Source organism: Caenorhabditis remanei, chromosome X, assembly GCF_010183535.1.
Source record: "Caenorhabditis remanei strain PX506 chromosome X, whole genome shotgun sequence".
In the NCBI taxonomy this organism is placed as follows: Eukaryota; Metazoa; Nematoda; class Chromadorea; order Rhabditida; family Rhabditidae; genus Caenorhabditis; species Caenorhabditis remanei.
Genome location: NC_071333.1, coordinates 5,807,032 through 5,819,619, shown reverse-complemented (window position 1 = coordinate 5,819,619; position 12,588 = coordinate 5,807,032). Strand labels below are relative to the sequence as shown.

General features: G+C 36.4%; 5 protein-coding genes across 5 annotated transcripts; 2 read left to right on the top strand and 3 right to left on the bottom strand.

The window, feature by feature from the left end:
- Positions 1 to 109: 109 nt before the first annotated feature.
- GCK72_023112 (uncharacterized protein) lies at positions 110 to 1,356 on the top strand (the record flags this gene model as incomplete). The annotated part of the gene is made up of 5 exons (XM_003103351.2): positions 110 to 224; positions 268 to 469; positions 609 to 781; positions 842 to 1,034; positions 1,083 to 1,356. The coding sequence occupies 5 exons, from the start codon at positions 110 to 112 to the stop codon at positions 1,354 to 1,356; spliced, it is 957 nt and encodes a 318-aa protein (XP_003103399.2).
- A 453-nt stretch (positions 1,357 to 1,809) lies between these two features.
- GCK72_023111 (uncharacterized protein) lies at positions 1,810 to 2,461 on the bottom strand (the record flags this gene model as incomplete). The annotated part of the gene is made up of 4 exons (XM_003103229.1): positions 1,810 to 1,922; positions 2,013 to 2,063; positions 2,139 to 2,325; positions 2,372 to 2,461. 4 exons carry the CDS (start codon positions 2,459 to 2,461, stop codon positions 1,810 to 1,812), a joined length of 441 nt encoding a protein of 146 aa, XP_003103277.1.
- A 1,423-nt stretch (positions 2,462 to 3,884) lies between these two features.
- Positions 3,885 to 5,425, bottom strand: GCK72_023110 (uncharacterized protein; the record flags this gene model as incomplete). The annotated part of the gene is made up of 5 exons (XM_053735240.1): positions 3,885 to 3,997; positions 4,090 to 4,399; positions 4,490 to 4,636; positions 4,704 to 4,817; positions 5,234 to 5,425. The coding sequence occupies 5 exons, from the start codon at positions 5,423 to 5,425 to the stop codon at positions 3,885 to 3,887; spliced, it is 876 nt and encodes a 291-aa protein (XP_053578806.1).
- Positions 5,426 to 7,730: 2,305 nt separating this feature from the next.
- On the top strand, positions 7,731 to 8,863 carry GCK72_023108 (uncharacterized protein; the record flags this gene model as incomplete). The annotated part of the gene is made up of 2 exons (XM_053735239.1): positions 7,731 to 7,738; positions 8,275 to 8,863. The coding sequence occupies 2 exons, from the start codon at positions 7,731 to 7,733 to the stop codon at positions 8,861 to 8,863; spliced, it is 597 nt and encodes a 198-aa protein (XP_053578805.1).
- On the bottom strand, positions 7,914 to 8,802 carry GCK72_023109 (uncharacterized protein; the record flags this gene model as incomplete). Its single annotated transcript, XM_003103316.2, has 2 exons — positions 7,914 to 7,970; positions 8,023 to 8,802. 2 exons carry the CDS (start codon positions 8,800 to 8,802, stop codon positions 7,914 to 7,916), a joined length of 837 nt encoding a protein of 278 aa, XP_003103364.2.
- Positions 8,864 to 12,588: the final 3,725 nt, after the last annotated feature.

The window sequence follows — 12,588 nt, the reverse complement described above, 5'->3', positions numbered from 1 at the left end:
ACCCCTCTCACTGTTTCCAAATAACAATCCTTGATTTTATTCTTCATTTTTCTGAGGGGTGCAGGAGGTTTATTTTGCTTTCAGGATGAGGTTCTCTCCGCTCTTAATAATGTTTCTTTTCATTCTGAGAGCTGAATCTAAAGAAATCTCCAAGCGTGTGTCCTTCAATAAAATTCAGCACTTCTCCTCTATCAAATTTAACATTACTTCTGTCCTTTATCAAGGTAATTTGAACATACAACAATTCAAAGTTAACTTTTTTTATAGCTAAAAACAATAACAAATCAGTGCAAATCGTCTTCTTTGCGAACACTCCAATTATCTATCGACTCTCCAAATGTGGAAACAGCTTCTTATCTACTTGGGACAAAGTTCTTCAACATGAAATCTTTCTTCAAGATGATGCAATCGATTGGTTTCTCAATATTAGCAATGCCAGTTGTAGAGGCAACCATAGCGAAATGCATCAGTGAGTTGTTCAAGAATTTCGAAAACTTCAGAAACGTGACCGTGATTCAGAAAAAACCGAAAGCTTTTTTTGTTTTGATAGTTTTCAAAACGCTGACTGACCGCATTCTTGTGAACATCTAATCTTACCGTTATTTCAGACTACAACTGGATCTTCTCCCAAGCGGACCAATCAGTGGAGCAGTGATGTTCAAAGTATTTGATAGACAAACCGAGTCTTCGAAGTACCGAAATACGACTTCATTTATTATCAACAGTGGGGGAAACAAACATTTGTCATTCAAAAGTGTCATTTCTGATGATTTTTTAGCCGGTAAGTGGAAGAGTTAATAGATACTGCGCATTTCTTGTTATTTTCATCTGCATTTTGCAGAAAACACTACGGTTCAAATAAAGAGTGATCTAACATCTCCAGTAAGAGTCAATTTTGGTAAATGCGGTCTCATTTTGTCTGATGAATCGTTCCATCTCCATAAAACAGACAACATAGTTCTAACCGGTGCAGTTCTTTCTAAAATCAAGAGTCTTGCTGGAATCCAGTGCTCTTCTCATAATGAAGAAACAAGGTGCGTCAAATTTAAATGATTTCAATGATCAAATAGACCAATTTCCAGCTTCGAATTTCTTGTTACCACTGACAACACAACATCTGGCGTGGTTTTCTTTGGAATAGTAAAGGAAAACGAGTCGAGCGACGTTGAATATGTAATCCTTGCCGTCTTCATCGTAATTTTTCTCCTCGTTATTTTCTGTTTTGTTTTGAAATGCTCGAAACATGGTTCTTCAAAAATGCTCCAGAAAAAAATTGAAGATAATCGTAACAGATTTCCCATGGCCCCAATTTTGAATAGATGTGATACTTGTGGCAGCATCCACCGACTCCAATAACTGTTTTCCTTGTATTTCTTTCAAACTTTAGAATCAACCGAATTCTCTTCCTTTTTTTGAAACGTGTTGTCTAGTATTCAACGATTATCATTTCCAGTATGTGTTTTTGTGTCATAGAGTGTAACGGTGTTTTTGTTTACAATTTTCAGCCGCTGACCATTACGGCAGTCAGTAACAAATACTGCACAAAAACGTAACTAAGTTAATTGTCAAAAAAGCAATACGATTGAACATAAACACTGTAGTCTGAGAAGTACAAAAAATACGATGGATAAATGGATTACAAAACATGTTTGAGTAATAAGATATATAATAAATGCTGTTAACACAAGAGGGAACATAAGAGAGAATATGTTGGCATAAGAGAAAGACAGAAAGAGAGAGAACGTGTGAACAATTGAGGGCTCGACAAATCAAAGTGAAAAAATCGAAAAAGAAAAAACAAAGACCGAGTTAGTCTTTTCCCCAAGTTTGGTCCATGACTTCCTGGCATTTCTCAATATCCACATTCACTGCTGCCAATTGTTGTTCCATTTTCTCTTTAACTGCCGCAAGCTCTCGTTCCTCTGAAATGGTGGATTATAATCGAAAACTTGAAACGGTAGAATACAGTTTTTAGAAAGAATCGAAAGCATAATTAGTAAAAGACAACTTACTTTTTGAGATCTCTCTGATTTTTGCCATCATGGCACGAATGGAGTTGAACGCTGAAAAAGAGAACATAGTTTAAGTTGCCAGAGTCTCGATTGAGAGTATTGTGAAGACAACGAATCAAAGCTTACCTATCATTTCAAGCTCCATTCCCTTCATTTTATACTCCATCATGGTTTTCGCCGTTTTAACGACAAACGGGTGCTCCTTAATTTTTCTGTTGGGGGGCATGTATCCCCCATTATCGAAGTCCTCCATTTCTTGTTTCGTGGCAATTTTAAGAGATTTATGTTCACGATCAACGCGTGAATACTCCTCCTATAACAGAAAATTGACTGGTCACTTATAATTGTTTAATATTTACCTCCAACTGTGGGTTTCCTTGAGCTTCGGCACCACCATTCACAACGGCCTCCCTCTCCTCAACAGGCAAGTCCATATTGTTGACGTTCATATTGTTTTTTTTTTGTTAGAAAATTTTCTGTTAAACTGCAAAGTTAAAAGTGGTGAAAGTATTAAATAAAAGCAACAAAAAAGAATCAATAACATAGATTTTAAAAAGAACGGTGGATATAAATAAATAAGAACAACTGATTACAAAAAGAAAGAGAATACGGAACGTTTTTTTTCCTCGTAGGCGGGGCTAAGCAACAAACCACGCACTCGCAACGGCTGTCGGAAACCGGCGGAGGGAGGATAGGAGTCCTTGGAAAGTTGATCGTACCATAATTGTTGAAAGAAAAAGAAACAAAACATTTTCTCAGTTTGAATATTGCGATAGTTCCAGCTACGTAGATTTCAAGAAGCCTTTTATTTTTCAGATGAATTTATTATAAATACATTTACAATGGAAAGTGTTAAAATTGTACTTCCAAAAAAAGCAAAAAAAAAACACCATTCAATCTGGTGACAACTCAAAAAATTGTGACAGAAGTTGTCATTGGAAGGCACCTTCATTCAACACATTTCCCGTAGAGACCATTTCTTAACCACGCAAAACTGCTGGTTGCGGTTGTGAGAACTTATTAACCGATTCTGATAGTTTTCATGTTTTTTTAACAAACCCTTTCTGTTTTCTTGGTAGTTCCTTTCTTCCTTCTAGTATTCCTGTTTTATAATAACATAGCTACAAGAGGGTTCATACTATTTTTGTTTACAATTCTTCACAGGTCTATTTGCTGCCAATGCTCTGCCATACAGTACGTCCGCATTAAAACGAGGACCTCTGGTGACCTCGATTTATGTTACACCTCTATCGTGTAGCTACAGTAAATGAACATAAACAACTATCATCTCCCCAAGTAGTCTTGAATTGAGAAAGGTTTGAATGGTGTGTTGCGAGATATTCACTTTCTCCCACAAAATTATCGAGAAACGATCGTTTGAGTGCAAGACACAGCACAAAAAACCATCATGCAAAAACTTACCTTATGATATATATCCCTTGGGTCTTTTAGGTTTCCTATCAATCAGTTTTTCACTGTTATAATCATAAGTCCATTCATTCAGAAAACGGGAAAATTTGAAAGGGCAAACCAAAATTTTTTTGCAAAGCAAGCTCGTGACGAATACAACAATTTATGAGTTCTGTTAGACACTACAATTATTCTTCAGCTCACTACGAGAATAAAATTATTTCAAGTACAATTCAATGCACACACTTGGGACCTAAATTCGAACAAGCGAGAGAATGTATTATCAGAGAACATGTAAAAAAAATAAGGCATTGTAATATGTAGAATAAGGGATAGTGACAGTGAACAGACGGGCTAAAAGACTAAGGGACTGTGTCAGGATGGCTGAGACGTTATTTTCGAAATTGAGAGGGAACATGAATAAGATGAACATAACTTTAAAATTTTAAAGGTGACAGCATTTCAAAATTGACGCCATGCGGTCTCCATAGCTTCTTCATTTATTTCCTCGTCGACCTTCAACGCTGCCAACTCCTTTTCCTTCTCGTCTTTCAATGCTTTGAGAAGAGTTTGTTCTAAAAGTTATACAAATAATCAACAAATCTTATTGAAGATTCCATGTTTTATGGAAACAAATATCAGTGGTGAATGAACAAATGTCACTTACTTTTGGAAGTCAAGCGAAGTTCGGCCATCATTCGAAGAACATTTTTGAAAGCTGAAAAACAACGGACATCAATATGTTGGTAGAAAGGAGTGTATTGTGGATAGATGTGATGAAATAGCTCACCCAAAATTTCAGCCTTTTTTCCAGTGGTCGCATATTCCTTTTTTGCTTCAGCCGCGCCGACAACAACTGGATGTGTGCAGATTTTACGATGAGGCGGCATGAATCCTTCATTGTCAAACTCTTCCATTTCCTTTTTAGTAAGGGCCTTAAGAGCCATATACTCTCGAAGGAAGCAGAGCCGCTCATCCTAAAAAAAAGACGCTTTGAACTCATTGAACAACTTGTAATCATGAAACAAACTAATTTATTTTAATATGGTGAAAGAAATATAACATACCGTCACTTCCGATTTTGTGGGGGACACACTACGTCTTCTACATTTTGGTCCAATAGAATCCTCTTTGTTTGAGCGAACCGGAGGAAGTGAACTGACGCGTTCAACATTTCGGTTATGCGTCCAATCAATTGAACGAGCTCCCGATTGCTGAAATTTTCAAAAATTAGTGTATTTAAAAACAAGAATTTCGAGTTAATTCTACACGAAAACTTACTGGAGCCGACTGAATGTTTGCTGGACGGCCGGAACGAGCTTGTCGACGTTTTGGAGCAGTTTGCTGCTTCGGTGGGCGAGTAGAAGCAGCTCTGGTTCTGGCTGATGGCGGAGCCTACAAAGTCAAATTTTAAGGTGTTTTTAGATCTAAAACGAGCAAAATCAGCAGTTATTAAATTCGAACTGCCCATAAACTCAATTATGCTAATCAGTTTCAGCAAAAATTGTTCGAGCTCACATCAAAGTACTAGAGCTTCATTTTGAAAAAATCCCAAAACTGTATACCGTAACACTTCTAATAGAGGTGCCCCCAGTAGCAAACGTTCGGAATACAATATCTCGACTGCCTTAAGATCTATTAAATTAATTTTATTTGAAGAAATATTTTATGAATATTTAGCTATATTTTTCCTGTTGACAACGTTTTGATATCTCCTTTGCCAAAAAGATGTACCGCGTTAAATAGGATATACCCGCGATACCGCTGTTAGAGGTTATAAAAGAAAATGTTTCATGGAGCATATTGCTTACTTGATCTTGGTTTGCCCCGTTCGATGAAGCCGCAATTTTGCGGTCAGCAGACAGCTTTGGTTTTTTAGCTGGAACCTCCACTTCTTCTTCTTCTCTATTTTCTTCAACATTTTCATCCTCTACATCGCTGATTTCAACCACAAAATCATCATCATGAAGACCGAGTTCTGGAGAGTAATCGCGGACGCTCATAATCAATTGTTTCTGAAAGCTTTGTATTAAATGCGATTTTGTAATAAAAACAAAGAACGTATAAAACAACGTTATGAAATATTTGTCACGAGAAGGTACATTAAGCAGTGATTGCTAAGAAAAAGAACATGCGTTTTCACCACTACTTAGAAGCATTCAAGGACAAAGGCACCCGAAAGAAGGCTAAACAGCGGATAAGACTAAGTATCAAATATTGAGAGTAAACATGTGAACTGGATAATTGGAAGAAAACAAAATGTACTTTGTGAATTGAGCGATTCAGGACACGCTAATGTCACAATGGGAATGTCAGTTATTGAACACCAAAATAAATTGTAACAACTTTTACACTATGAAATAAGTAAAGAACAAGTGCATTTTCGTTATTCAAATCGATTCTCGAAAAGTTTGTTAGAGAAAGTGAATATCTCGCAACACACCATTAAAACCCTTCCTCAACTCAAGATTACTTGGCCAGATGATGACTGTTTATGTTCATTTACTGTAGCTACACGATAGAGGTGTAACATAAACCGAGTTCACCAGAGGTCCTCGTTTGAATGCGGACGTACTGTATGGCAGAGCATTGGCAGCAGATAGACCTGTGAAGAATTGTAAACAAATTATGATGACCCTTCTCTTATAGCTGTGATATTATAAAGCAGGAATACTTGAAGGGAGAGAAAAAAACACCAAGAAAACGGAAAGGGTTTGTTATAACATGGAAACTAAAAGAATCGGTTCATGACTTTTCCGGTTATTTTCCACTGGAAACAGCCAAAGTTGATCATCTTTGAGCGGTACTGTACATTTCACATTACCTTGTAATTATTTATTCCGCTCCATTCTGTCACACCTATTTAATCACACCCAGGTAACCTCCACCTTTGTTTTAGAGCGCTTAACTTCTAAATCTTCAAAAAAACTATGAAATAACGTGAAAGAATATCGTATTTGCTGTTACGAATCGTGATTCGCAGGAAAGCACAGAAATTAACAATTTTTATGTTTTGTTACAGTATAAACATTTGATAGGGACCCCTTCTGTTGAAATAATCAAAAAAGGTTGAAAGAAGATAATAATTACTAATTCTATTCAAAATCATGTGTGTGCGTGTGTGTGGGTGTTGAGAAGTTTTTAACCTAGATTTTTCAGATCTAGTTTGTTAGAGAATCTTTGAAACAATTTTGGGCCATCGAAACTACGAAGAATTTGAGGAGAGTTTTGAAACCATTTTTGGACACATTTTATCAATTGGATAATTTTTATTCCATGCCTAAAAGTTAAAGTAGTTGCTTGGAGATTCAAATGATGGGAAACGTTTTTGTATTGAGAAAAAATGATACTGTTTTATATATTTTTTGTGTTCTCATTGAATCATTAACGCACAATTCAAACATATTACTTTTATGTAAATATTTCTACTTTCATGTATTTTTGAAATTCTTTGTTTCTGAGAAAACTCAAATTCGTCCTCCTCTCCTCAATTTTTTCAAATTAGCGTCAGTAGGAAAGAACCGATAAAAATTAGAATGTTCTGCCAATTTCCGTTTTTCTGTTCCATACGCTACCCAATTGCTCAGATTCAGTTGTTTATGAAATGTTATCGTGCAACATAACACCTAAATGAGAGAGTATGCCTGCGTCTCTTTCCCATTCACCAAACAGCCCTAGAGGGGCACTTTTAATGCATTATGATATGTCGATCCATGTCTAATCTCTCTTACACATTCTCATTGTTTCCTTCTTTGTCTACCGGTGTCGCTGCTCTCTCATCCTTTTTGTTCTTACACTGTCTGCATGAGAGACGGCATTATATCTTCCTATTAACATCCTTTTTTTGTATAGGAGATGTCACCGTGCACATAATGTAAATACTGAAATCGGGAAGGAATGATAAAGCAGATAAAATACACTTGCTGAAAGTCAAAAGTCAAAAAAGTGAACGAAAAATGACATTAATACTGAGAACGTGTTCGGAAAGGAATCGGTGCACACTTTCAGAGCCAGAATATTTTCTAAATTTTGGTGTGTTTTGTTCGGACACGTCGTCGATCGTGTTTGCAAACTCATTTGCGGTCTCTTGTTTGATTCTTGGACATAATTACGTTTGAGATAGCGACGGATTCGCCACAATGTGTACTTCCTTCTGCAACAACTACATTCTACGGAATTGGAGATTAATCTTCGGTAAACAAACATGCGGCTGCGGCGGTTACAGTAGCCAGACCTTTTTTAACTTTCATGTTTTGGCATACATAATTTGATCGCTTGCTGTCAGCGTTTTTTCAACAATTGCATTTGATGCAATGGTAGCAGAATTTGCTGATTTTTATTATCGGTCGATTGCCAGTTATTAGTTTCCATTAGTAGTTTAGCAGTTTTATTAGTCGTTGGATTATGTCAAACATTAAAAAGACAACATCATAAAAAGCATAATTATACAAAACACCAAAAAGGAAATGACTTGTTCGCTCGGGGAACCATCTATACCCACGATTCCTTGACAAAATGGCTGTCGGCGCAGCTGGCGGAAAAGACCTCCTGAAAACAAATTTTAAGTTACTGTAAAACAAATAAATAAATGTGAACTCACTCTGCCTTCGCTAGAGTATTCCGGAGAACTTCCTGTGCTTGGAGATCCTCCCAAAATTGGTGTCTCTTGTTCATAATTGATTGTTTTGGCAAGCTTCTTTTTAGTGCCTGGACTGGATTCCTCGTACTCCTCGAAAAATCCCATTCCTTGGTCAGGGGATGTATCGATTGCTTTGCGCAACATTTGAAATCTCTTGGATTTGAACCGGAACACATTCGAAACAGAGTTGACTACTCTTGAAGCCAGTTTCAGGACACCTGTTTGTTTCTTCACTTCTTTCTTCTGCTGTTCAGCTTCAAACGGTGACACTGTTCCAGAAGTTACTGTTTGGTTTGACGACAATACTGGCTCATCTTCCGTTGCCAAATCAAAAGTTTCATCGCCAGTCAACATCTCGAGACCATCTTCATCTTCCAAACTTTCTGCGATTCTGTCAGTGACTGTATCCAACTTTTCCAAAGTTTTCCCGACAATGGCGTTGGCTGCAATGGAGGCCGCATACGCTGATTTTATAGAAGCCTGGACTGCTCCTATTGCCACATCATTCATAGTTTTATCGGACGAAATCATCAGGGCTACAAGAGAATCGAGAGCAAATTCACCCGCTGACCGTGCTGCATCACTAAATGCTTTCGCTTCAACTGCAGCAACATCGATGTTTGGGAACAAGAATCGTTTGGCCACGATTGATGCCACTTTTGATACATCTAATGCTGATTCACTCGCACGAAACGCAATATTTGCGGCCTCCGCCACTTCATCTGCCAAGTTGCAGTCCATTCTGAAATTAAACAGTTTTCGCACTAGCAAAATTACTCACAACATGACGCTTAAGGAGTAAAAACAAATGCGTAATTCGATTTTATATCAGATTGCGGATCTTATTTAATACTAAAAAGAAGCGGTATATCAAAAATTGAAAAGAAACCAAAAATTTAATGTGAGCAGGCAGCGCGGGCTTACAATTTGGAAAAACAGCAAGTGGAACGTTTTTCGAAGCATCGAAAGGTATAAAGGTGAGACAGTCTGAACAGAAGTAAGTGTGACCTTGATTTAGCACAGTTACTTTTCACTAAAAGATTACAAAGCATTCCATACCTGAGAGAAAAACAGAAAAAAAATGAGCCGGTGGGGACTATCCTCACATTCAAACAAGTGAAAACGCTATTTTTCCAAAACCCTGTGTGGTATGACCGCCTGTTAATACTCGCACCTGTTATTCAGCTGGATGAAGGGAGGTCAGAATAAAAAAAGTCTCATTGAGAACTAATGAACTAATGAAAAAGTAAAGTTCACCCATTATAGCCGGACAACACTGTGCAGCTGTTGGATGTGCTGGTTTCCGTGCCCCGTGCTGAATGGTTCTATTGCACAGTTGTTGAGTTTATCGGGTTGGTACAGTACATCACAAAATTCTGCATATTCGATGAACAACGAACAAGGTTATGAGCCCCCAGTATTTCAGATCTTTCAGAAAAAATCGAACCTGTTTGTAGGAAAGAATAGACCAGCGTTATCTTTGAAAGAGTATTGCGGACTGCGACAATAATTTGTGAAAACATAAAAGTGTTATAAGCGAACCAGAGTGGAAAACTTATTCTGACGTTCTGAAAGGAGATACACAAGTTTGGCTGAAAATTTGGTCGTTGAGATGGCTAGGTGGGAAAAGTTAGTACTCGGCATTTTCGACAAAAAAAAGCAGTTGTAACCATGTCTCCACTAAACTTACTCTAAACGGTCTATCACTTCCTTCTACCTCAACTTTCCGTGATATTGGAGTATATTTCTCGCAAGATCTGACGTTTTCAAGACACATAGAGATAACTATCATAAAGTACCACATGCGTATCAACATACTTTTTAGATTCTAGCTTTGAAATTATTCTGAAATGCTTCATTATTTATGTTCGGCCAATAATCGAGTATGGCACCGTTGTGTTCTCACCTATAACGAAAGTTATGATTCGGAAGCTGGAATCTCTCCAGAAATCATTTTTATATCGATGTGACAAAAAGTTCAATATGAGCTACACATCGTATTTTGATTGTTTGGATACCTGGAAGTTGGAATCACTGGAATATAGGAAATTTATTAATGACCTACTGTGCATATACAAATCCCTCATACCTAAGGAAATCTGCACATATGATAATTTTCGTACGTATTATCCCAATGTCGCCATTACAAAGGAACAAATATTACATTCGATGCTCCTTAAAGAATACATATAACCAACGTTCGCAATTCATTGGAAATCGTACATTAATTTGCTGGCATGAACTTCCTGAACACCTTTTCCCCGTTAAAATTTCTTCCCGGTGTTTTAAATCTAATACTGCCAAACTAAATCTTATTAAATATCTTACCCTCAATACCCATACCATCTAATTCTGTGACCCGGTCTAATTAAAATCTCACTTAACTTCTCTTCTGAATGTAACGTGTGACTTGTTCCTCTGTTTCGAATAAATAAAATTAAAAATTAAGGTGTTAAGTTTTGAGCAACACAATTTTTGTTGGAGCTATATAATTTGAAAGAAAATACAGTTTCTTCATGATGGTTAATTTCAGCACTTAAATTATTTTTTTGTGTATATTGTATTGTAAAAATATCAAACGTGCAAAAAATAGTCACTATTATCAACGAGATGAAACTAGAAAAACGAAATTTTGCTTTCGAACGTTTATTCTTCGATCTGACAATACAGCATTGTATCTTTGTTCAACGTTCGTTAAAGTTTCTGCTCTTGAAAGTAATTTGTTAGGAATTTCACATCAATTTACAATTTTTACATACAATTTTTACAATTTTTACATCTTGTTCAACTCGCCTTTTACCCGAAATTATCTGTTCTCTACTTGAGAGAAAAGAAGCAGCTGTTGAGCGCATAAAAGGAAAAGTGGTAACCCAATTACGTTTTGCTAAGTTCTGAGAAATTTTGACTTATTCGGATCATGATGTGAAAGTCAATATATAATATTTCTTTAGTATTTGAGTTTCTGAGGTTCTGTATTACAACAGCTAAAACATGGTGTTTAATTCAAGCGCAGGGGTTCAATTATATACATCACAAATGCGGAGATTATGAAGAAATCTGTGACGTCATAACATTTTCCCGAGGTATTTATTGCTACTGAAATCATCTCAATATAATACAGTGCGCGAAATATCTTTAGGACCCCCCTCAAATTTGGGGGTTCTGGAAAACCCAGAAGAGATATCAAAAATCTGTGAATGTCAATTGATTCCAAATCCAAAATAACCCCCGGACACAAATTTTTATGAACCTATCACTTTTCATACCCTCGTATCACCAAAAAGTCACTTTTTTGGCCGCGAAATATCTTTAGGACCACCTCGAAAATCGAATTTCCAGTTGATTTTTAGAAAAATTAATTAGATGGAAATAGTTTTGGGTAACACGAAATCACATTTTATTGTGTTTTTACATGTTTTAACATCAATTTCTGCTTGTTTTATCTTCAAAAACAAAACTTCAATATCACGCGAAATCACTTTTTGTGCATTTTTTGACTTTGATGACTTATTTCTCTGAAATAGAATTGACTACTATTCTGAAACGTTATTGGTCATTTGACTCATTTATTTGTGAACCTTTTGCAAAAAAGATTCCGGAAAAATACCGACTTTGAGCGGAGTTACTTGCAATTGAATTCAAACAACTGTTTTTTCCACGTTTTCAGTAGTAAATGGACTCATTTTGAATTGAAGACATGTAACTCCGCTCAAAGTCGGTATTTTTCCGGAATCTTTTTTGCAAAAGGTTCACAAATAAATGAGTCAAATGACCAATAACGTTTCAGAATAGTAGTCAATTCTATTTCAGAGAAATAAGTCATCAAAGTCAAAAAATGCACAAAAAGTGATTTCGCGTGATATTGAAGTTTTGTTTTTGAAGATAAAACAAGCAGAAATTGATGTTAAAACATGTAAAAACACAATAAAATGTGATTTCGTGTTACCCAAAACTATTTCCATCTAATTAATTTTTCTAAAAATCAACTGGAAATTCGATTTTCGAGGTGGTCCTAAAGATATTTCGCGGCCAAAAAAGTGACTTTTTGGTGATACGAGGGTATGAAAAGTGATAGGTTTATAAAAATTTGTGTCCGGGGGTTATTTTGGATTTGGAATCGATTGACATTCACAGATTTTTGATATCTCTTCTGGGTTTTCCAGAACCCCCAAATTTGAGGGGGGTCCTAAAGATATTTCGCGCACTGTATATGTATTTCTGTGTTTTGAGACTTCTCTCTCAAAACACCACCAAAAAAAGCAAGTTAAAAATATACTGTCTAATGTGTTTATTGTTTTACCTCGCATGACATTCTGTTCATATTATTTTCATTATCTGATCCAAAAAAAGCGTGAGATTATTGTTAAGCCAAGAAGAAGTATCACGCGCTCCAACAATTTTAAGCAGATTATAGTGGTGTCCCACCCCAACCCATATGCTCAACACCCCACATGTCAAAGATCTCTCCTTTATTTTATCCTGGCCCGTAGTGCCGGAATGTGTAAACGAGTTCATATTTTTTCATCA